At 51.7% G+C, this 24,182-nt stretch overlaps 1 protein-coding gene across 1 annotated transcript in view; it reads right to left on the bottom strand.

The window, feature by feature from the left end:
* Positions 1-681: 681 nt before the first annotated feature.
* Positions 682-24,182, bottom strand: part of ZNF541 (zinc finger protein 541) — a 31,226-nt gene continuing 7,725 nt past the window's right edge. The window contains exons 4-15 of the mRNA XM_075537759.1: positions 22,482-22,540; positions 22,160-22,319; positions 21,214-21,387; positions 20,181-20,499; positions 9,882-9,945; positions 8,648-8,790; positions 7,170-7,273; positions 7,004-7,079; positions 6,315-6,403; positions 1,233-1,373; positions 951-1,132; positions 682-850 (exon numbers count right to left, since the gene is read on the bottom strand). Coding sequence (XP_075393874.1) covers positions 682-850; positions 951-1,132; positions 1,233-1,373; positions 6,315-6,403; positions 7,004-7,079; positions 7,170-7,273; positions 8,648-8,790; positions 9,882-9,945; positions 20,181-20,499; positions 21,214-21,387; positions 22,160-22,319; positions 22,482-22,540 — 1,680 coding nt within the window. The remainder of the gene's footprint in view (positions 851-950; positions 1,133-1,232; positions 1,374-6,314; positions 6,404-7,003; positions 7,080-7,169; positions 7,274-8,647; positions 8,791-9,881; positions 9,946-20,180; positions 20,500-21,213; positions 21,388-22,159; positions 22,320-22,481; positions 22,541-24,182) is intronic.

Here is a 24,182-nt window from a genome sequence, read left to right as displayed (position 1 = left end):
TGTTTCCAGCGGAGCAGCCGGCGGCTTTCAACCACTGACCTTGCAAGTTAGCTGCCCGATGCCCATGCACTGTGCCAGCAGTGCTCTACTGAAGGCGGGCCTCAGTTCATCTGCGCAACCCCGCCTCCCCCCGGCCCCCCGCCCAAGGCCTCAGCCCCTCCAGCACAGAGACCCCTCTGGCTCGCATCTGTGACCCTGGCATCGGTGGCGCTCCAAGCCCTTGTAGGAGCAACAGGCTAGAGATGCCAGAAGCCAGCTGCTCAAGAACCCAATTTAATAAAATGTACAAGGAGACGCGTACAAAAGAAACAAAAACAAACAACAATGACCTAACAATGTACAAGTCACTGGGCGAGGAAGAAAATTCAGGAGTGGTCACTTGCCCAAGCGGGCAGGGAGGATGGGCGGGGCTAAAGGCACTTCCCACTGAGGCTCTACACTGGGGGGTGGGGTGGGGAGGTGCGTAATAACAGTGTAGTCCACCCCCGAGGGAGGCCGAAGATGTAACATTGTCCCTCCCTCCCCGCCCTGTGCTCGAGGACTGATGGTCCTCTGGCCCCCGGCTCCAAGGGCCCCAGCTGTCTGATGGCCACGAGGACTTCTCACGAAGGCGAGCTTGCTGGCTGGGCTGGCAGGGGGGAAGTGAGGGCCCCCCTGGTCAGGGTCTCCCTTGGATAGGCCTCACCACTGCAGGGGGCCGATGTCAGTCCCCATCTCCTCCTCCTCTTCCTCCTCCTCCTTCAGCTGGAAGGGCTTCACTGGCCACTTGACCCTGACCAGAGGCTCCACGTGGTCCTGCAGCCGGTGGCGCTTCATGTGGGCGTTCCGACTCTTGATCTTGTCAAACACCCTGCAGGCAGGGGAGTGGAGGGCAGCTGGTCAGCCCCAGAGCCCAGTGCTGACTGACAGGGGGTGGGGTCAGTGTGAGCCTCCGGAACAGGGGCCCGTACCTCTCACACTCTCTGCAGGGGAAGACACCTTGGCCCTCCACGGCCCCCGGTGCCTCGGGGGTCCTCTTGGGGCCTGTGTTGGGGCTAGAGTTGAGGATGGACTCCCTCCGGTAACTCTTGGTCTTTATCTTTAACTCGGGAGTTGGACGGTGTGTGAGTCGCTCCCTGGGGCTGCACGTGACCTGCAGAGAGGACAAAGGGAACAGAAGGTGCTGCCTGCCCACTCTCCTCAGGGACCTGGGGTCAAACAGGCACATGTCTGCCCCTCCCCCTCTGCCCCACCTTCTCCTCTGTCCTCTCAGCCTCTTCCAGCTCCCTCTTGATCCTCTTCTCCAGCCCCGGGGTCCGGCCACAGTCAAACTTGATCATCTTCTTCCAGACATAGTAGTACTCCACGCACTGGGTGACTGTCTTAGACTGGATCTGAGCAAAGAAACCCAAAGCCCACTAGCAGGGCAAAGCCCCAATGCCCAGCCAGCCCCGCCAGTGGCCTCTTTTGAGAACTTCCAGAAAGCCTCTCCACTCGGGCTTGGTATTGAGCCCTGCCCCCTTATGTTTGCTACCAGGGGCCCTGAGGCTCACAAAGTCCTCCCCAGCTGTGAGGAGGTCCCAAGAGAAGCCACACAGTAGCCCCAAGCATTCTGCTTGGTCTCTAAGAAGCAACCCCACCCCTGGGAATCCTCCCGCTGAAGGTGCTGTATGGGTGCCCACGAGATTGGCAAGCTCAGCAGTCATGGGCCCGCCACCTGAGGTGAATGGAACTAGGACACTTGTGTGCACAGGGAGACACTACACAGCTACCCGCCCCCACAGTTAGACTGAATTGCCTAAGTGTAAGTGGGAACGGGCTCACAGCTGGTGGGGGCTCTGACCCCTTCCATAAATAACTTCTAAGCAGGAAAGTTGGACATTGACTAAGGAAGGCCAAAGAAAACGACACCCATTCAAACAGGGGAGTTGGTGAGGAATGCTGAAAATCAAACAGCTCTGCCTCGGGAGAAGGAGTGCGCCCTGGCGGCAGGGATGGCAGGAGCTCCTCTGGACCTGTTGTCAGGAGAGACCAGTCCCTGGGAAGAAGCATCATGCTTGCTGCAGTAGAGGAAAAAGAGGACCCCCCGCCAAGTACGATGGCTATGGACAGACACAGTGGCTGCGACACAGGCTCGGGCGTAGAGACCATTGAGAGGACAACACAGCAGTGTCTCGGTCTGTGGTGTATGGACGGGCTCCCTCTGCGTTGGAACCAACTCAATGGCCTCTAACAACAAGCAGGAAACACAGGGGGATAAGTGTGCGAGGGGGGGGGGGCGGGCTGAGTGGGATGAGTTGAATCAGAATGCGTCTGAGCGGCCGAATGCAAAACTATTCATCTGTTCTGTAAAACTGTCGACAAACTCGTAATAAAAAAATTTTTTTAATCATCTTAAAAATAGAACTAAGCTCCCAGTTTGGGGCTACACAAACAAGGAGTCAAAGAGCAAAAAAGAAAAAAAAAGTACTGAATTTAAGAACAAGTAAAAATGTTGGCCTTCTGCTCTGACCACAACAAAGCAATGGGAAACCAGAGTTGCCCTCAAAGGCAAGAAGAACACACCAACAGGTCACAATTTGTGAACCTGTGGCTGGCAGGACAAGAACTGGGGCATCAGGCCACAGAAACACTAAGAGATGGGAAACAACGTGAATTCTAAATTTCCCAAGTCAATGCAAAAGATCTCAGTCAAACTACTGGGAAAGACAGACAAAAATTAAAGGACTACTGTCAGATGCCACTCGGGGAGAAAGGCTGGGCTTCCTACTCCGGTAAACAGTTACGGTCTCGGGAACCCACGGGGTGGGGATGGGGGAGGGGGTGTCTCACTCTAGGAGTCAGCACCGGCTCGATGGCAGGGAGTTGAGACCAGCCAAGGGTGCCAGTGGACCGTGTTATGGTCCACAAACAGACTTGAGGACAAGGTGAAGGCAGCTCAGGGGGAAGAAAGACGGTCTTTTCAACACAAGGTCACGAGCCATGGAATTGCATGTGCAAAAGGAAAAGAAGAATAAATATGACACTGAACCGGGAGGGCAGCGAGGAGGGCATGGCGGAAGCTGAGCAGGGCACCTTCTGCGCATGGGGCAAAACAAAACCAACAAAGCTGAACTGGGTGCACAGCTTACCAGTCAATACACAAAATAACTCAGAGTAGATTGTAAGCTTCTAGAAGACAACGTGGGAGGAGACGTGTGTGACTGTGTCAGGCAAAAGCACACACAGCTACTGCCGATGGATCAGCTTCCTTCTGATCGGCAGAGCACTAGCTTGTGGTAGATGGAAGACCAAAAGCATGATCCGTAAAAGAACACAGGTAAATTGGACGCTATCAAAATCCCACGCTGCTCTTTCAAACACTGATGAGCGACAGAAACGATAAGCCACAGGCAGGGGGAAAATATGTGCAGAGGATCGTTCTGGATAAAAGACTTGCACCTGGGATAAATGAAGAACTACATCTCAATAATCAAAACCCAAGTGCCCCCAGTAAAGACAGGGGAAAACTATCTGAACAGATGTCACAGACGGCAGACAAACACATGATAATGCGATCAAGATCACGAGTCACCAGGGAAATGCAGTGAGATGTTTTCACACACCGAATGGAATGACTAACATGGACACGACAGATCTCATCACATGTTGACAAGGTTGTGAAGTGACTGGAAATAGCATATGCTGGGGGAGTGAATTATTTAATGTGGCTCTTTTGGCTGAAGTCTCTAACTCTTGACATCAGAGTACGGGTACCTTTTCCTTATGGGTCTGGTAAGAAGGTGAGGGGGGGGGATACTAATAGGATTCACCTGTGAGTGATTTCAAACAGGATTCCTATGTTGTGTATAAAAAGAGTCCTCTGAGAAGCAGAAGGAGGGGTTTCATTAATAGCAAAAGCCAGAAGTCGAGTGTCGCTTGGGCCCAAGACCCTCCTGGATCCTGAGAAGCAGCAGCATAACCAGGTGCCAGAGCACGGAACAAAGTAATGGGCTTCCCAGCCTACAGAGTGAGTGGAGCAGAGTGCTTTTGTGCAGGAGGCTGGCTTGCAGAGGGTTGTGCTTCTGGGCTCTCAATGGAGGAAGTTGGGCTGGGTGACCCATGGCTGTGGAGCTGAGCGCCTTTGAGTTTAAGCTTACTGGGTGGAGTGGGGTGCCGCTGAACACCTCATTGGGGAGCTGGGTTTGCTGATCCACGGAGCTTTGAGCCGACTGCCTTCGTTGGGGGTGAGGCTTACATCGCAGTGGTATGCCCCTTGGGCGTTTATTAGCAGCTCTGAAAGAACTACTCCGTAACATGTCCTGATGAACAACTCAGGATCTCTCTCCTAGCTCTTTGGGTTTTATTGCCATTCTGCGCGGCTGGCTGTCAAGTCCACCTCCTTCCTCTTGCCGTTTACTACAGTGCCAAGGAGAAACCAGTCGGTCCCTCGAGGAGCTTGCTTTGGAGCCTCCTCAGCCAGACTGCCACCTTCATCGCAGGTCTCCTCTTCCAGCAGAGACCTGAACGTAAGGCAGACCAGTTCTTTGCCGCTGCATAAACAGCAGCACCCTTCCTCCACTGTCCAATTGCAGGATCATCCTTTCCTTGTAAAGGTTCATCGAGAAGCATGCTCAGCATGCACACGTCTGGCCGCCTTCCTTTGACGGTGCAGCCGTGGGTACTCCCGAAGCCAACAGAGGCTTTCTCGAGGATTCCTCACCTCCTTCTGAGCCATCGCCAGAACTGCCTTTGAGGCCCACAACTCCACTTCTTCAAGGCAACAGGCTTTTATGATAGGGCGCTTTCCAAATCTTTTAGCCTCCACTGTTACCCAATTCCAAAACCACTTCCACATTTCAAGTATTTGTTAGCTAACATCCCTACGCCTCTCAGTGCCGAATTCCAGAATTCTGTTTAGTTCTCCAGTGCTGCCCCAGCAGAAACACCACGCATGGGTAGGTCAGCACAGAGACGTCTTCTCTGTTGTGTAGGAGGCTGGGAGTCTGCATTCAGAGGGCTGGCTCTTGGGGAAGGCTTGCTCTCTCTCTGTCTCTTGAGCTCCTGCTCCTGGCAGAATCTCATGGGGCTTGGCACCTCTCTCCCTCATCTCTTCTCCTTGCTGGCTTATTGAAACTCCTTTACATCTCAAAAGAGGTTGGCTTAAGACACCCCCTATTCTGAGCCTTTCTCATGAACAGAGAGCCCAATCCCACGTGGGATTCTAACCAACTGCATAAAGGTAGGAATTTTTAAACAAAATTTGTCGGAGGGGGCAGGGTAAGGGGGCAACGTACAGCTCCTCTCGTAACATCCAGCAACAGGGCAACGGGAACACAGCACTCACACAGTGGAGACTCCTCTGACTACAGCGAGCCTCAAGGACAGAGAGCTGCCATGCAGGGCTTCCAGGCTGTGGATCTTCCCCATCCTTCTCCCCCAGAGCAGTACAGCGGCTGGTGGGTCCACATAATCGTTGGAACAGCCGAGTTGGCAGCTGAGCACTTAACCGTTGTGCCACCAGAGCTTATACAGTAAGAGGCTACTTGGCTCTAAAGAGGAGCATGCTGGTGGCATGAGCCACTGTACACGCCAAGCTCAGCATCCTTCAGCTGAGGAGTAGCGCACACGCTGGTGTTCCGGCTCACAGTGGCCCATGTACCACGGCATGAACCACCACCTGGCCCCTCACAATCGTGCTTGAGCCCATGCTTGCAGCCAGGTGTCCGCCCATCTCATTGAGAGTCTTCCTCTTCCTCCGCTTGGCCAAGCATAACACCTTTCTCCAGGGAATGGTCTCTCCTGACGTGTCAGCATCCTGTTCATACTGTGGGGGTTATCCCAGAGACCCCAGGTGGTGACGGTGACCAAGCACCTCAGGGGCTAGGGGCAGCAGAGGGAGAGACAGGTGCAGGGGGGTGACAGCTGCAGCTCATTATCTTGCCCCTGGTGAGGGTTTCATGGATCCAGGTGCAGCCAGCCTGACCGTCCACCACGTGCTGGTGCAGGCCAGTAACTGCTTGCTAAAGCACAGGCTCAACGAACGAGCCGAGCACCTTCACCCTGAGGAGCTGCGCATGTGTGTTCTGCCCGGCCGAGCAGTGCACTTTCCCCTCAGCACGAACAGACAGAAGGAGGGCGGTGGGGAGGGCCTGAAGGGTCCTACCCTGAGCATGCCGTGCCTTTCGCGCCTGTGTAGAAGCAGCGACAAGTCCAACTTGTTTATGACGCCCAGCAGGCGTGGGGGAGGCGGGCTGTGGGCTGTGCTCCAGGCCCACCCTTTGGTCCCAGCTCTTCTTCGGCTCAGCTGTGAAAGGCAAGGCCGCGTCTTTATCAGCCCCCATGCACGAACTTACCGTCTTGTGTATCAAGTAAAAGTCCTTCTTGTGGGCACAGAACGCCTTCTTGAAAAGTCTCTTCTCCATGGGGGTCCAGATGTCTGAGCCTGTTGGAGAACATGGCCAAGGGACAGGGTCAAGGCTCCTCCTGGGACCACCACCCCAGTCGAGTGCAGCCCATCCTCCCTGCTACAGAGGCCGCTCTCCCGGCACATTCTATCTTGTGCCCAGTGCTCTGCTAGGCCCTCAGTCCTGTCCTGCCAGCCGCCAGGTACCCCGGCAACCCAGGGGCCAGGTGAAGAAGCACGTGGATGCTCCTGCTCCCCAGGAACTTTCTTGTACGCAGCCCTCACCCACACCCAGGAGGGAGACACTGTGGAGGTGGGTGGTGGGTGGGGGATGCGGCACTGAGGCTCCATCAGTGAAGAACTTGCAGTAGGTTAAGAACACCTGGGGACACTGTTCTCACCACTCAGCCTGGCTCTCCCACCCCACCCCCACTCCCTTCAGGGGGGCTTCCCTGGCCTGCCTGTGCGGTGTTCAGGGAACCCACTGGAAAAGGAGGATGGTGGGATCTGCCAGGGAGCAACAGTGCCCACTGAGGCGGCCAGGGCAGGAGACCCTCCTGGGAGTGACGCGCCGAGGTTACCAGTGCTGCTGACTGCTTCCAGGAGGGTCTCTGCAGGACACAAAGCCTTTCCACTGACCTGTGTAGCGGTAATCGGCCATCGGATGCGTCAGCGGCTTCTGGGGTCCCCTGAGCAGAAGCGTCTCCAGGGCCATCTGGGATGAAGAGTGGCAGCAGGTCACTCTCCTCTGGGAGGGGCAGCGAGATGCTCTCCCCCAGCCCCAGGCTCCCTGGCCGCCCCCTACCTGGACGTTGCCTTGGGCCTCATGCAGGCAGTGCAGCGCCAGTTCCAGGTTGGTGCCGCCTCCTGGCATCACGCTGGAACAAGCCACGTTGCAGAGCTCCGTCACTGCATCCCGGATGAGGAGCAAGTGGCCCGGGAGAGGTGAGGAGAAGAGGACACACACAGCAATCAGCAAGGAAAAGCCGGGGACCCGCCCAACAGCGCCCCCAAGGGTCTACTCTGCCGGCGGAGAACATCTGTGCACCACCAACCGGGCTTCAGGGGCTGTGGATTAGGCCCTGGACTGCTATGTCCGGCAGTCTGAACCCACCAGGCACGGCACGGAGTCGTTGTTCGGGAGGAAGCTGCGGCCGGCAGCGCCTGTGAAGGCTGACAGTCTCAAAAACCCCATACGTGGTGGCTGTGAGTCAGCACTGACTACAGGGCAGAGGGCTTGGTTCCTGGGTGTTGGGGGCCCTGTTTGTGTCATGTTACACGCTTGGCTGCTAGTGAGAAGGTTGGCAGTTTGAACCCACGGGCCTCTAAGCAGGAGCAAAGCTTCTGATTCTACAAAGGCTGCAACCTGGGACGCCCTGGGGTCTCTGCTCATCCGCTGGAATCCACCCAATGTCACGGTCACGGGTTGGGGATTCCGGGCCTTACTGCCCCACAGTACAGTTCATGATTTCATAATAATTTTAAAAATGCTTCAGATACAACCTGACAGTCTGCGTCTTCGATCAGGTGAATAAAACCTGTGTGCAGGTGTTGTCCAGATGCTGCTGCACGCTGGCAGCACAGTCCCCCTCTGCACACGTGGGCATCGCCCCTCCCATTCCTCTCTCTGGTGGTGCCGGTTTGATGATGCAGATGGGCCAGGGGGAAGGGTCTACACTTCCAAAAGTTCATGGGCAAATTCCACCATCTCTTGATTTCCTTTTGCCATGCCAACGGGTGTTTTGAAAATCCCCTGTATCTGAGTGTCTTTGCCACATCTCTGCCTCTCACTCACTCATGACCACCACCACCACCAATAAACCAGTAGCCATCTAGTCGGAACCCCCCCACCCCCACCCCCGACGTATCACAGTGGTACTCTGCTCCCGGGGCTCCCTCCAAGGGTGGGGGTTTGAGAAGCAGGCGACCAGGCCTCTCTTCCAGGTGCCTCTGGGTGGACTGGAGCTGCCAACCTTTCAGTTAGCAGAGGACTGCTTCACCATGACACCCCAGGGCCTGGGACCTCTGTCCCACCTGCCTACTCTCCTGATGCAGGTGAGGCAGGCCTAGTGGAGAGAGGGAGAAGCTAGAGGGGGGTGTTCCTGCCGCCGGCCCTGGACACTGAGGGGAGTGCCCGGGGCAGGAGAGCACCGAGTGGAACAGCAGCACTGGGCCAGGGGCACTGGCCACTGGGGGACACTGCTCTTCTTGGTTAAGCCAAGAACGGGAGGAGTAACTCTTGGACGGGGGGGCGGGGATGTCTGAGCCCCGAGCCTGAGCCACCTCGGTCCTGCGTTTCCGGGTTGGTCATCACGTCTCCCCACGGCTTCCAGACCAGAGCGGCTACGTGGTCATCGGTGTTGGCCAGAGACCTCTCCTGGAGCTCCGGGATCTCAGCCTGAAACCGGCTTCCTATGTTGATGTGTCTGAAATGCGGCCACACACAGACATGCAGGAGACAAGGACACGGAGGACTCAGATGGGGGATGAGATGGGGTGCTTGCTCCCTCGAGGAGGAAGCTAGTCTATAGGACAAATGGGCTGCATGAACCATGGCCTCATGTAACCAGAGACCAGAAGACCTAGCTGGTGCCTGGCTATGACCACAGACCATCCTACCTGGGGCCACAGGAGGTGGGCTCCAGCAGAATGAGAGCAAAATAAGAACGGAACCTTAAATTCCTAAGACAAACAGAGAAACCAGGCTTAATGAGCCAGTTGAGCCTGCCCCAACATCACTGCCCTGGAATGCTCTCCAGGCTCATCCCTGATGTCACCTGGCCTCACAAAGCATCGCCCCTAAGTACTGTGCTCCTCTTCTAAAAAACAAAAAATAAAAATGTCACCTACACGAAACTCAGCGGCCAACGAGGACTTTCCAACACAGACGAGAATGGGGGGATGGGGACTGGAGGCAGGGACGCAGACGGCCACGAGGGAAGCCACGAGAGGAATGTAACCACTACCCCTGCATAACTGGTGTCAAAATCCGTGGGGGAGAGTCTAAACTGCCGTGTGAACCATCACCAAAAGCACAGTAAGCGATCACTCAACAGGAGAAGGGCAGGGTGCTCCCCATATCTGCTCTCAGGCCTCAGACACTCAGAATGAGCCGCACCGCTCACGGCACGCACAGAAACCTCTCTGGGGTGCACACACACTTCCTTTGCGCGCCTCTTCTGGGCTCAGGGCGGTGGGGCAGCCACCTGCAGGCATCTGGCACATTCCATAGCCAGGGCCACATCTGCTTAGCTGCACTCTATGGGTGCTTGTCAATCTCACACAGAGCCATCAACAATTCCACCAGAACCCCGAGTTCTGGGCATTCTGCCTCCAGGAAGCCGGCTACATCTGGATAGAAGAAGGGGTACTGAGGGGCTCCCTGCATGTACCTGGAAAACCCCACTGCGTCCCTGCTAGAGAGGCTCTGCTGTTGGACCTGGTTGCCTCCCCTCCTGTGCCGATGGCGGGGTCCCTGGGGTGAAGGCCCCTCGGGCTCTGAGTCTGTCCCACTCACGGTTCAATGCTGATCCTGGTGTTGTCCTTCACCATAGAGATGCCAAAAGAGCCATCCATGGGATCTAGAAAACATGCGAGGGAAGGTCTCAAGGAGACCGGTTCTCGGGGACCCACAGGCCCCTGCGCCCACGTTAGGTGGACACAGCTGATGATGGGCTCATTTCTAACAGCTGCACCGACATCACTCGAGGTTTAAATATCTATGCGAGTTGTGTGATCATCACCACCATCACCCTGTACTCATCATTAGCCCCCCCGTTCCCCCACCACCCCCCGCCAACTTCCCCTGCCATTCCCCCAAGGAACCACGAGTCTAGTGACTGTCTATAGATTTACCTGTCCTGGATTTCATAAGCAGAAAATCGTACAGAAAACACCAACAACGACAACCAAATAGAACACCGTACAGCCTCAATCCTCGTGAAAGCAGAAGGTAATGGAAACCGGAACAAACGAAAACGGGTCAAATGGGGAACACATGGCAAGCTGTTAAGTTTTAATGCAACCACATCTGCAGTGTGGAGCTCTGGTGGTGGAGTGGTTACACGTCAGGCTGCCAACCACAAGGTGGGCAGTTCAAAACTACCAACTAGACAGTGGCTGAAAGATGTGGGCTTCTACCTCTAGGAAGACAGACTTGGGTAGTAAGTGGATTAATGGTTTCTTGGCATCGAGGGAGGTGGTTTGGGGGGAGACTGGGGGCTAAGAAGAAGGAAGTACAAGAAAGAAGAACATCTTTTAAAATGGATTGTGGTCATGATTGTACAATTCTTCTCGATATAACTGAACTACTGAATTGTATGCTATGTGGATTATGTCTCAAGAAAGCTGTTATAAGAAAAATACTCGAATTAAAAAAAAAGTTGTAGTCTCAGAAACCCACAGGGAGATGTTCTACCCTGTCTTTTAAGGTCACTATGAGTTGGAATTGGCTTGATGGCAGTGAGGTTCCAGATTGTTAAATCTGCAAACTCCAATTCCCAGTTGCTCTCTGTTTAAGGGCAAGGCGATTCACATCCCTGGTCAATGACTGGGGGATTCAGCGGAAACCCACTCCACATCGGGACTCTGTTACAGGATTTTAGGCTCTCCCTGGCATCCATTGCCTTCTGCAAACTGGGTGCTCAGAAGGCAGGTTCTTTAAAATCACATGCAGGGGGGCAAAGGGGACTTCTGAATCGGCATAATAGGGAGATAGACCCTCTTTCCCATCAAAATGACAGCTCGGTTGGTGAAAGTAATGAAAAATGTTAGCATTAGAAACCAAGAGTGACCTCAACAAATGGAAGAATATCCCATGTTCATGGATCAGAAGACTCAATATAGTAAAGATGTCACTTCTGCCCAAGGCACTATATAAATTTAATGCTATCCCGATACAAATACCATCATCTTTCTTCAAAGAATTGGAAAATCTGATTACCAACTTCATATGGAGAAGGAAGAAGCCCAGAATTAGCAGAGAACTCCTCAAGAAGGACACAGTGGGAGGGCTTGCTTTACCTGACTTTAGCACATACTGTGCAGCCACAGTGGTCAAAACCTCATGGTATTGGTACAATGATAGACACGCAGACCAATGGAAAAGAACTGAAAACCCAGAAATAAAATCATCAGCATACAGACAGCTGATCTTTGATAAAGGCCCTAAAAATATCAAAAGGGAAGCAGATGCCCTTTCAACAAGTGGTGCTGGAAAAAATGGGTATCTGCCTATGGAAAAATGAAGCAAGACCCTTACCTTACTCCATGTACAAGAATAAACTCAAGGTGGATCGCAGACCTTGAATTAAACTCCAAACTATAAGGGGCATCAATGAGGGAATTGGGACAAACCTACGAACTTTGACTCAGGGAATACACAGACTATCAGAAATAGGGAAGGCTACACATACAGAGGAGTCACAAATTTACAAGTGGCATATACTGGAAATAAAACACCTGTGTGCACCTAAAGAATTCACCAAGAGAGTAATAAGAGAGCCCACAGACTGGGAACACATCTTTAGCAATGACACATCAGACAAAGGCCTTATTACGAAAATCTATAATACCTTGCAAGCTTACAATAAGAGAAAAACTAACTGCCCACTGAGGAGGTGGGCAAAGGACCTGAACAGAAGTTTCACAGAGTCTGAAATCCGAATGGTCAGTAAACATATGGGAAAATGTTCCCGATCTTTAGCCATAAGAGAAATGCAAATCAAAACAACTCTGAGATACCACCTAACACCTCAAAAATAGTCCAATTCAAAAAATCAGAATGTAACAAGTGTTGGAGGGACTGTGGTGAGATAGAAACTCTCATCCACTGCTGGTGCACCTGTAGGTATGTACAGCCACTATGGAAATTGATTTGATGATTTCTCAAACTGATGGACATCGAGCTACCATATGACCCAGCAGTCTCCCTACTGGGCACACACCCAGAAGAGGCAAGAAACAAACCACGGCCAGACATCTGTGCTCCACTGTTCATCTGGGCACAGTTCACGATCCCAAGGACTTGGAAACAAACTAAATTTCCATCCGCAGATGAATGGATTTAAAAAGCCGTGGTACATACATACAGTGGAGTACTATGCATCCCTGAAAAGCAGCGATGAACACATGAAGCACATCGCCTTATGGGGGGAATTGGAGGACATTATGCTAAGTGAAGTAAGGCAAGCACAAAAGGGCAAATATAACATGAGTCCACTGAGGTAAGCTTAGAAATGCAGAAGGGACACAGGGGAAACGCTCCTGTACACATACATTCCTGGGGTAGGGTCGAGGTAGTATGGCAGGACCCGGACCCAATCCAGGGATACATATGGCAGCCAACTAAAAAGGAGGGGGAAAGAAAAAGAAAAAAGGAAAGACATAGGTAGTGGGGCCACAGGGCACTAACCCACCCAAGGGAGGATATTGTTTATATCTCCACAGGAGAGGGCAAGAGCCACCAGACTTCAACCTGGTGCTCCAAGACATTAATTCCACACACCAGCACAAAGCTGGGAACCAATAGAGAGGTCTGCAAGGCCAGCCCCAACCCCAACTATGTGGACACTCCCCACCCCCCACCCCCCAGAAGAATCACTTCAGAGGACAGCACTGAAGCTCCAGCTCAGGGAGAGCCGCGTGTCTGATCAGCGCACACAGGAGCAAATGAAGGGGGAAGACGAGAGGGAGGAGCACATCCTGGCTCACAAAGCCCTGAGGACGATATTCCTGCTCAAAGCAGACAATGCACAGGGCCGGCCCCACCACGAAGCACGACATCCCTCACTGACCCATAGCAGTACAAGGGACAACACTGGAGGCACAGTGTGGGAATTGTGCCTGATCTGACCCCACCTCATCAGGGTGAACCGCTAAGGACTTGTAACAGAGCAGCAAGGGGAGCAAAGCAATGAGGTCCCCAGGGAATACCAAAAACAGACTTTGTGGCCAGGGTGTGATACCTTATCAGACTTGACTGGAAAACCCTCCTAAAGGTCAACAAACAGACCTGGAACTATTTATAGGCTTTTCTTTTTTGTGTCCTTGGGTTTTTTGTTGTTGTTGTTCTGGGTTTGTTTTTGTTGCTTTGTTTTGCTCTGTCTTGTTTTTGTGCTTATTATTGTCTACATGTCTATCTGGATACGATCGGCGGGATAAACAATCCATAGAAGAAAACAATGGGACCAACTCTTCGGCGGGGGTATACAGGAGAGGGGGAGGAGGGGGAAAGGAAAGGGGTGCCAACTAACCCAGGGACAAGGGAACAACAAGTGATTTAAAATTGATGGCGAAGAGGGTATAGGGATGCCTGGTGGGGCTTGATCAAAGGCAATGTAGTCAACAGGAATTACTGAAACCTGAATGAAGGCCAAACATAATAGTGGAACAAAAAGAGTAAAAAGAAACAGAGGAAAGAACTAGGAGGCAAAGGGCATTTATAGAGGTCTAAATACAGGCATGAACCCATGTAAACACGTTTATCTAAAACATTAAGGAAACAGATCTATGTACATATATTTACATGTTAAGTATTAAGATAGCAGACGGATATTGGGCCTCGACTCAAGTACTTCCTCAACTTTGTTCTAATAACCTGGTGTGTTTGACAAGGTTCTCTAGAGAAACAAAACCAAGACCCTGCTGATTTTGTATATACAGAGATATACCACTAATTAGTCCCACACAGCAGTACAGAGAGCTCAGGAGCTTAGTGAAGCAGGCTGGATGGGATATCAAACTCAAGCAATGCAAGACGACAGGATCTGACAGCCTCAAACTCAAGCGATGGATACACCAGAAGCGTGGCGAAGCAGGTCTCAAAGGAACCTCAAGCTCTAGTGACACGTTCCACGGGTTGGCTGTGCCTCAGGTAGTGCAGCTCACAAGATGAGGCAGAGAACTAGCTAAAGCAGCTGAACGCTGATTCGAACACCAGAGAGCAAGAGAGAGAGGGGCGGGGCTTGCCGAGCCATTGATCTCTTTGCTCTCTAATCAAACTACGACCTTATTAACCCCACATGTTCCCATTAGCCAGGTTGGCACAATAAACCTACTTATCACACCTGACATTCCCTGATGCTCATCTTGCTGACATAATTGCTGAAGACAAAATGGGTGCATAAGCAAATGTGAAGAAAGGTGATGGTGCCCGGCTATCAAAAAGTATATGGCATCTGGGGTCTTAAATACTTGAAGATAAGCAAGCGACGATCTAGCTAAGAAGCAACAAAGTCCACATGGAAGAAGCACATCAGTCTGTATGATCATGAGGTGTCGATGGGATCAGGTATCAAAGACCCAGAACAAAAAATCATATCAATGTGAATGAGGGGGAGTGCAAAGTAGAGATACAAAGCCCATCTGGAGACAACTGGACATCCCCTTACAGAAGGATCACAAGGAAGAGACAAGTCAGTCAGGGTGCAGTACAGCACCGAAGAAACATACAACTTTCCTCTAGTTCTTTAATGCCCCCCCCCACTACCATGATGCCAATTCTACTTTACAAATCCGGCTAGACCAAAGCATGTACACTAGAAGAGCTGGAAACACAGGACAGATAACCACCCCCTTCAGGACCAATAATGCGAGTAGCAATACCAGGAGCATAAGGGGAAGAAAGGGGAAACTGATCAAAATGGTCTACATATAACCCCATCCCAAGAGGATGGACAACAGAAAAGTGAATGGAGACAACAGTCGGTGTAAGACATGGAAAAACAATAATCTATAAATTATCAAGGATTCATGAGAGGAGGGGAAAATGAGGAGCTGATACCAAGGGCTCAAGTAGAAAGAAGAGGTTTTGAAAATGATGATGGCAACAAATGTACAAATGTGCTTGACACACAATGGATGGATGAATGGATTGTGATAAGAGCTGTATGAGCCCCAATAAAATGATTATATATATACTAGCATTGCCACACTTGGAATTGGCCTAGGGGCATGAACATCACCAGGGTCTCAGTTTAAGAGGGATGTGAGTCTGTGGCACTGGAGCCAGCACCTGCTCCCTGACCCTTAGCTCCATCGCTCAGAAATTCTAATTCAGGTTTGTGCAGCCACGGGCTGGGACTCGGGTTTTGCCCAGGAGGGCAGGCTGTAGACCGTTTGCCCCATAGTGTGCCTCATGCTGCAGAAGTTTGAGGCCAAGGAGGTCTAGCTGAGAGGACTTGGGGACTCCGTTCACTAACCCAGCCCCCAATCTCTTGGTGGAAGACCCACCCCAGGCATGGACAGCTGGGAATCTGGGGCCTCAGTTGTCCCTGACAAAGTTCACTCCCAGGGTGGAAGTTCTATGCTGAGGAATGAGGACTAGGGGCAAGTGACCACCCTAATCACTGCCCCAGTTCCTGAAGCTCTGGTGGTGTGGGGGCTGATAAGCACAAGGTCAGCAGTTCAAAACCACCTACCTGCCTTACAGCCTGTGAAATCATTTGACAATAAAAAAGGAGAGAAACACTGATACATGTTACAATGTGGGTGAACCTCGGCAACAATAAACTAAGTGAGCGAAGCCAGTCACAGAGGGCCACAGAGGGTATGATCTGCTTTAGACATAACAGGCAAGCCCTCAAAACAAGAGAGTAGATGTGTGGTTATGTAGGGCGGGGGAAAGCAGGGCTATGGAGTGGCCCCGAAGGAGTGTGGGTTTCCTTTGGGGAGTGATGTAAATTGGCTGTGATGGTGGAGGTCGTGGGACTCCGAGACGAAAACCCATGAAGGATGGACACTGTGAAGCTGTCTCCCAAAATGGGCGATACTGCCCCCTGGTGGGCACTGGATGCACACGGACACCGGGGGCGCAGCAAAAGCAGATGGTTGTTTAGTGCCACCCGGTCAGTTCCACCCCATGGCACCCAGGTGCACGAGAAGGAGACACTGCCGGACTGGTCCTGCGCCATCCTCACACTGTTTCCATTCCTGAGCCCACTGCTGCAGCCACAGTGTTGACCCATCTCCTCTCCTCTTCTGCAGGAATCTGCACTTCATCCTGCATTGTGGGCTATAGTTTCCAGTGTGGGCGGGGATGGGACGCGAGCAAAAATCCCCGCCCACCCTCCCCTTAGAAGGAGGCGGGAGGCCAAATACATTTGAGAACCCGTGCTTTAAAGTGGTGAATCATATGGATACGTGAATTATATCTACATAAGGCTAATTTTTCTAAAGTCCCGAAACAAAAACAAAAACTCTCTAGGATAAAACCGGCGACGCCAGACAGCGATTACGAGAGAATCGCATGCAAACAGCAGCAGCTGAGAAGAGAGCGTGCCGGGGAATGTAATCACGCAGGTAATTACAAAGGACAATGTAATTCTTCTTCTTGTCCCGGCTCCTCCGTTATTTAAGAAGCAATTGCAGACGAAGGCAGTACACACCGTGGACCTCGCTAACCCACAGAAATGGAATACAATCGACAGCAACAACACAAAAGAGCCAGCGAGAACAAAGCTGTGCTGAAGCCAAGCCACACACCGGGGGCAACTTAAATCCATAAGACAAAGGAGAGCCGAAAAGGGTCAGCAGGAAGGCTGGCATAACAATTTTTATGAACATGGGCATCAGGGTTGACTTCAGGGTACACAGCAGCAGCAACATAAATACGAGTGTACCCCACTTCCTTTTCGCCAGCTGCTTTTTAAACCTGCACAGGGTTGACATAAAGTAGCAATAAGCATGCCGAGGATCCCAGCTGGCACCAAAGTTAAGCACTCTGTTGCTAACAGAATGGTTGGTGGCTGAAACCCACCTGCTGCTCCACAGGTGAATGGTCTGACCACCCGGCCCCATAAAGATGGATGCAAGTCTGGGAGACCCTGCAAACCCACTTGCATTGAGTTGGTCACAGGGCCCCTACATGGGGTTTCAGGGATTAAAAACCTTTCCAGGGGCATACAATTTCACCTTTTCCCCTCAGAGTGGTGGGGCGCTTTGAGCTGCTGACCTTTTGATTAGCAGTCCAATGGCTATCCTGCAGCAGTCCCAAGGCTCCAGAAGACCCTGCAGGGCACTTCTATTCCATCACATGGGGGTGTTCTGACTCACAATCAACTCAACAGCCCCTGATCAACAAAAATTGCAGCAGTGTATGGCTCGGTTTCTAATATCTAGAGATGTGATACATATAAGAAAAAGGACACCAAAAGGGGGGGAGAGGGAATAGAGTGATACAAGATATTTAGTTGTTGCCGTTAGCTGTCACTAGGCCAGCACCCTGCCTCTCACACAACAGAATCAGATGGTGGTGATCCCAAGGGTTTCCATGGGCTGAATACAGACGACCAGACCTTTCTGTCTAGCGTCTTACTCTAGAAGCTCTGCTGAAACCCAGTCACCATCACAGCAACATGCAAGCTCCCTCATTGGCAGACGGGCGGTGGCTGTGTAATGCTCCTACACCTCACTGTAAGTAAGTTAGTACAAGTTTGAAATCAATTTTAAAGAGATGTACTCTGAACTCTAGGGTAACCATTAAGAATGTGATTTAAAATAGTGGGGAGAAATCATTAAAATAATTGAAATCAAGAAGAACTGATATGGGGGGGCGGGGGAGCTGATACCAAGGACTCAAGTAGAAAGAAAATGTTTTTAAAAGGATGATGGCAACATATGTACAAATGTGCTTGATACCATTCATGTATGAATCATTGTAAGAGCTGTCAGAGCCCCCAATAAAATGATTAAAAAAGACAAAGAATTGAAATATTTCACTAGAAACAAGCACTTAATACAAAAATAAGTAGCAAACAAGGGACAGGATGGAAAGGCAGAAGACATAGAAAACAAAAAGCAAGATCTCAGCTGCAAACACATCAATAATGACACTAAACCTACATTGACTAAACAACTCAATAAAAAGATACTGACTTTCAAAGAACATGATCCAATTAATGCTGTCTAAATCCCACCTCTAAAAACCCCCACTGCCACCAAGTGGATTCTAATTCCTAGCAACCGCATGTAAGGTTTCCAAGACTGTAAGACTGTAAGTGCTTATGAGAGCAGACGGCTGCATCTTGTTCCCTGGAGCAGCTGGGGGGCTTGAGTCAATAACTTTGTGTGGTTAACAGCCAATGCCGAACCCACCCTGCCAACAGAGCTCCGAAGTGCTCTCCACTGGAGACAATTTTGCTTAAAAGATACACACACACACAAACACACCATATAGACTCATGTAGAAGGTGAGTTTTTCAGCACATTTTTATGTGTCTTTTTGTGGTAAAATTAGGTGCCTTGGCAGATATTCGGGTCAGCTTATACTTGCATATACACAGTAGTTTGAATATAAAAGAACATAAAAACTATATCATGCAAAGAACAATCATGAAAGCATTGGAGAGTTATACGAACATGAGACAAAGTAAGAGTTTAAGAACAAAAATATACTATTAGAGATAAGGAGAAACATATCCTAATGATAAAGAAGTTATGTCATCAGAAATATATTACTTTAAACATAGATGCATTTGACAACAAAGCCCACAAGTACACGAAGCAAAACCCGACCAGATTAATTGAGAGGTGAAAGACAACTGCTCCAGAAAAGTTGGAAGTTTCAATTCTTTCAATAGTAGAAAGAACAGGAACAAGATGCGAGCAGCACCATGTAACCACTGGGACCTAACAGACCTCTAGAGAACATTCCACTCCCGACAGGGGACTATACATTCTTCTCAAGTGCATACGGAACATGCTCCAGAACAGACAGGATGAATCGTTGTAAGAGCTGTCAGAGTCCCCAATAAAACGATTTAAAAAAACAAAGGCCACTAAAGCACACACTACGACAGATCTAAAGGGGCATAGCCATACAAAGTCAATTCTAGGGCCACATTGGAATAGAATTAGAACTCAGTAACAGGAGGAAATTTGGCAAGTTCAACAAGATGTAGAAATTACAAGCACACTACTTAAGTAACCCAGGCAGCAAAGACAAAGACAAAATAAGAGAAACTGAAAAGCACTCCGGGAAAATGCACACACGGTAGGAGGTGCAGCTAAAGCAGCCTTTACTCAGCCTTACGTGAGAAGGAATGAGGTACTGAGACATGCTACAACACGTGGGAAGCATGATGCCGAGTACAAGTAGTCCGACCCAAAAGGCCACATGCTGTCGGATTCCTGACGTGAAATGCCCACAACATGTAGCTCCCTGATGCTGCGGTGGTTACATGCTAGACAAGGTCGGCAGTTTGAAGCCAGCAGCTACAGCTCAGGAGAGAGTGTCCCTCCCGTAAAGAGTTTCAGTGTCAGAAACCCAGGGGCAGGTCTACTCCGCCCTATGAGGTTGCTGTGAGTCCAAATCAATTTGATGGCAGATGAGTTTGGTATAGACTCTTTTCAGCACATTCACTGTTGCCAGGGGCTGGGGGTAAGGGAGGAGGGGCGCTGCTAATGCATGTCGGGCTTCTCTTTGGAGCAATGCAAATGCTCTAAAGGTCAACAACGGTGATGGGTGTACAACCCTGTGAATGTACTAAAAACAATGAATTAGTAACTTTAAGTGGAGGCGTGTATGGTATGTGGATCGTCGCTCAAAAAAGCTTTTTTAAAAATCACATAGAAGGACTGACGGGTGATCAGGCAAAACGGCCTCTATGCTTTCTTCCAGCTGTAAAATCTAAGCACCAAGAGAGAGGCTGCTGGCCCGGGGAACAGGTTGTAAACAACAATGGGACTCTTTGACCAGGTGTACCTGTATGTAGGTCAGTGGGAACAACTGGGCCACCTGCTACAGGGGCGAAGGAGTCTGGTGGGCCCAGGAGGCCCACTGAGTGATGGACCCAGAGATGGGGGCAGCCTCACTCACCAAACACAGCGCTGAAAAGCCTGTCGGGGCCGGCCTGTGTGGTCATGGTGCACAGGGTGTTGAAGTACAGCCCCGAGCCCTCCCGGATGGGGCTGAGCATGGGGGGCGGCGTGTAGGGCGAGCACTGGAACAGGCCCTTCAGGAGCTGGTCCACCAGGAACACCGGGGACCGGAGGCAGCTTGGGTGGCGCCCACAGAGGTCTGGCTCCCTGAATGCGGAGGGCGGAGCGGGGATGAACAGTGCCTTGGGCGGGGCCCGCTTCTTCCGCTTCCTGTGCCGGCCGCTCTCCTTGCTCTCTTCCCCGTCCTTCTCTTGGCCCTAGGGAAGAAGAGCCTTCAGAATCGCACGGGTTCGCTCCGCTCTGCCTCGGCCAGGGCACCAGACGTGCGAAAGATCCTGACCTGGACTGTGAGGGAAATGTGGCCCACGCCAGGCCTGTCTGCACCAGGGCCATGGCAAGGAGGCCAAGGAGGGCCTGTGGGGCACTGCCCAGGGCTGCCAACAAGCCTGGGACTGCGCCAGGAACGTCTGAGGGAGATGGCAGCCCGTGCAGACACCCACTCCCCCAGGAGACGCCCTGGCTGGGGAGGTTCTGGAACTGTGGAAGGGTAGCATCGTTGTTACAATGACTGGCGTGAAGGAGTGGAGACTAGGGATGCTGGGGATGCAACAGTCTGGCAAAATGACAACTCCCTTGTGAGACTGACCTTCAGGCCCACACATAGTATTAACCCTGAGCTCAGTTAGGGGGTGGGGTTGCCCATAAGCTGCTCCCTTGACCTTGGAATGCTTGCTCTCGCTAGCCTCCCAGCAGTCTCCCGGCCTCTCTGCCAGCCTCTTCCTCTTCCTCTTCCAGGTCTCAGTGCCTACAGCCCCTTTGGACCGCCAGAGGCTGGGCTTGATTCCCCTGGGGCTCCCCCAACTCCCTCACTTGGGGGAGGGCTGTGGAACGGACTGGACAGAGCCCACGTAAGCAGGCCCAGCACAGGAGACTGAGTGACAGTGATCGCTCGGAGGCGGCTCCACACCCACCTTGGCAACACTGGCTGGCAGCCGGGTCCCTGGGGCCACAGGGACAGACCCGGGGATCATCAGGGTGGCTTCTGCCCCACTGTCTGTGGGCTTCTTGGCTCCCGGGGGGCTCTGGCCATCCACATCGGGCCTCAGCATCTGTCTTGGTGGTTTGCAGAACTCGGAGCCAGACACCTAGACACAGAGAACAGCCGGCTCTTAAAGAGCAACCATACCACTGACAGGGGGCCTGACGCCGGACTGCCATCCACAGGTTGATGGTTCAAAGTCACCAACCACTCTGAGGGAGGAAGGTGAGCCCGTCTGCTCCAGTAAAGATGTATACTGTGGAAACCCACAAGGGCGGTTCTACTTTACCCTATAGGCTCACTACAAGCTGGAATTGACATGTGGGCAATGGTGTCAGTAACCACTGACCAGTGGCCCTCTAGTCCAGTGGTCGGCAAACTCCGGGTGTAAGCTCTCTCTGTGCGTACATGTGGCTCTGGATTCAAATGGAAAATGAAAACCATCGTAGTTTCATTTTTAGACGATGGTGATTTCGTTTGTAGAAACACATTTATGGAAAAAAAACATTTAAGCCTCTCAAATGATTTTTAAATTGCTGTTAAGGGACAGGATAGGCTCTCCTGCCTCAAAAGTTGGCCAACCTCTGATCTAGTCAATTTCAATGCCTGATAACCTGTGTAACGCGGCCATAGGTTTTCAGTGGCTGATTTTTCAGGACCAGCAGCCTGCCAGGCCTTTCTTCCTAGGTGCAACTGAGTGAACTCAAACTGACCTCATTAACAGACTGCTCACAGGGACGACTAGAACCGCCGTCACTAACTTCGGGGCTGTCTGCCCAGGGGCTGGGCTGTACTGAGCCCTAGTGTCTGTCCCCTAGGATGCCACTCCCATCCTGGGATGAATGCCCCCCAAGTCCCTGTCAGCTGTACCCCATCACCTGCTGCTCCTGCTTCCCACGAGGGGATGGCCACTGGTCGCTGTGAAAGCACATGTGGCTGTCCAGGCCCTTCTCAGTGTAGAACATCTGGCTGCAGTTCTTGCAGACATAAGTGCTCCTGGGCTCAGTCCAGTCGGCAGGCCCCCCGTTTTGCTGGCTTCTGCGGGAAGATGGGAAGGAGGCGCGTAGAATGGCGGGCTGAGGCTCTTGTCTACCATCACGGGTACCTTAACAATTCCTGATGAGCCCTAGAACCCAGCGCTCCACACGGGCAGCCATGAGGGCCACCTATGGGGTACTCCCAAGGGACGACTTCACTTACCGGCCACCCGCAGTGTTCTCTTCCTTCACGGGATGAGGGAGCCGGTAGATATTCCCGCCCTGGGGATGAGAGGATGGCTGAAGCAGCACCCCAGAGGCAGAGTGGGGAAGAGTGAAAGAGAACACTAGGGCAGCTGGATGGGAGCAAATGGCCTCATCATTCTCCCTGAGAGCAGCTGATGGGTTTGAACTGCTGACCTTGAGGTTACCAGCCAACGCTTACCTGACCAAGCCACCAAACTGCACTTAACCCAGATGAGGGTATTTTAAATCACCTGACATGCAAGGAGCCCTGGTAGCATAGTGGTCACATCACATGTTGGGCTGTGATCTGGAAGGTTAGCAGTTCACAACTACCGGCCACTCCTTGGGAGAAAGGTAGGGGTTTCTACTCCCGTAAAGAGTTGACAGCCTTGGAGACTCACAGAGGCAGTTCTACCCTGTCCTACAGGGTCCTTATGAGTTAGCATAGACTTGAGGACAGTGGGCTGTTTTTCAGCTTTTTTGTTTTGCTTATATGCGAGCAAAAAGTGGCAAGAAGTGATGAAGAACTTGTGTCTCTGAATTATGGTTTTAGCAAAGAATGTTGACTATACCTGCGATAGGTTATTGTGCCAGTCTGGCCGATAAACACAGTAGGATTCACTGAAGGTTAACCCTCAGGAATGAAGGTAGGTCTGGGTCAATACCCTAGACCAGGCAGCCTCAAACTGTGGCCCACCGAGGACATTTATCCGGCCCGCTGGGTGTTTTTGCCCTGTTTGTGTTTTTAACTTCAAAATAAGATATGTGCAGTGTGCATAGGAATTTGTTCATTGTCTTTTTTTAAACTATAGTCCGGTCTTCCAACGGGTCTGAGGAACAGTGAACTGGCCCTGTTTAAAAAGTTTGAGGACCCCTGCACGGGACTGCCAGAAGAACAAACAAACCCGTCCTGGAAGAAACAGCTAGAGCACTAGAATGGTGAGGCCTGATGCCATGTCCTTTGGACACGTTACCAAGAGGGACTAGTCCCGAAAGAAAGACACCGTGCTTGGCAGCAGACAGACAGGTTCAGCAAAAAAGCGGAAGACCTCAACAAGATGGACGGGTAGAATGGCTACAACCATGGGCTCAACCCAGCAGCAACGGTGACGGTGGCGCAGGAGCAGAGAGGGTTTCACCTGTTGTACACAGCATGCCTTATGTATCATTACAAACCCAAATCGACCCAATGGCACCCAACTTCATCATCCAGAATGCCCACGGAACTTTCCCCAAAGCAAATCCACTGTCAGAATTCACTCCGACTCACAGAGACCCTACAGGACAGAGTAGAAGGCTGCTCTTATCTCCACAGAGCAGACTTCCACGCCTTCCCCACGTAGTGGGCTCAACCCGCAGACCTCACAGCAGCCAAGCGTGTAGCTGCTGTGCCCCCGGGGGCTCCTTCAGGACTTTTACAGCGAGCGATAAAAAGACAAACTAAAGCCCAACTAAGCAGGCAGAGGACCTGAACAACGGCTTCGCCAAAGACTGACACGGAGGCCCCGCAAGCCTTCCTCGGCATCACGCCTCCACCAGCCGTGGTGTGAATGCGAAACAACAGCCAGCCACTGCTGGTGGGGCTGTGGAGGAACGGGGGCGCTCACACACGCCGAGAGGAGTGTGAAATGGGGCAGCCCCCCCTCAGGGCGACCTGGAGAGAAATGAAGGTGCAAGT

Source organism: Tenrec ecaudatus, chromosome 18, assembly GCF_050624435.1.
Source record: "Tenrec ecaudatus isolate mTenEca1 chromosome 18, mTenEca1.hap1, whole genome shotgun sequence".
NCBI classification, from domain to species: domain Eukaryota; kingdom Metazoa; phylum Chordata; class Mammalia; order Afrosoricida; family Tenrecidae; genus Tenrec; species Tenrec ecaudatus.
This window is presented reverse-complemented; position numbering and strand designations above follow the sequence as displayed.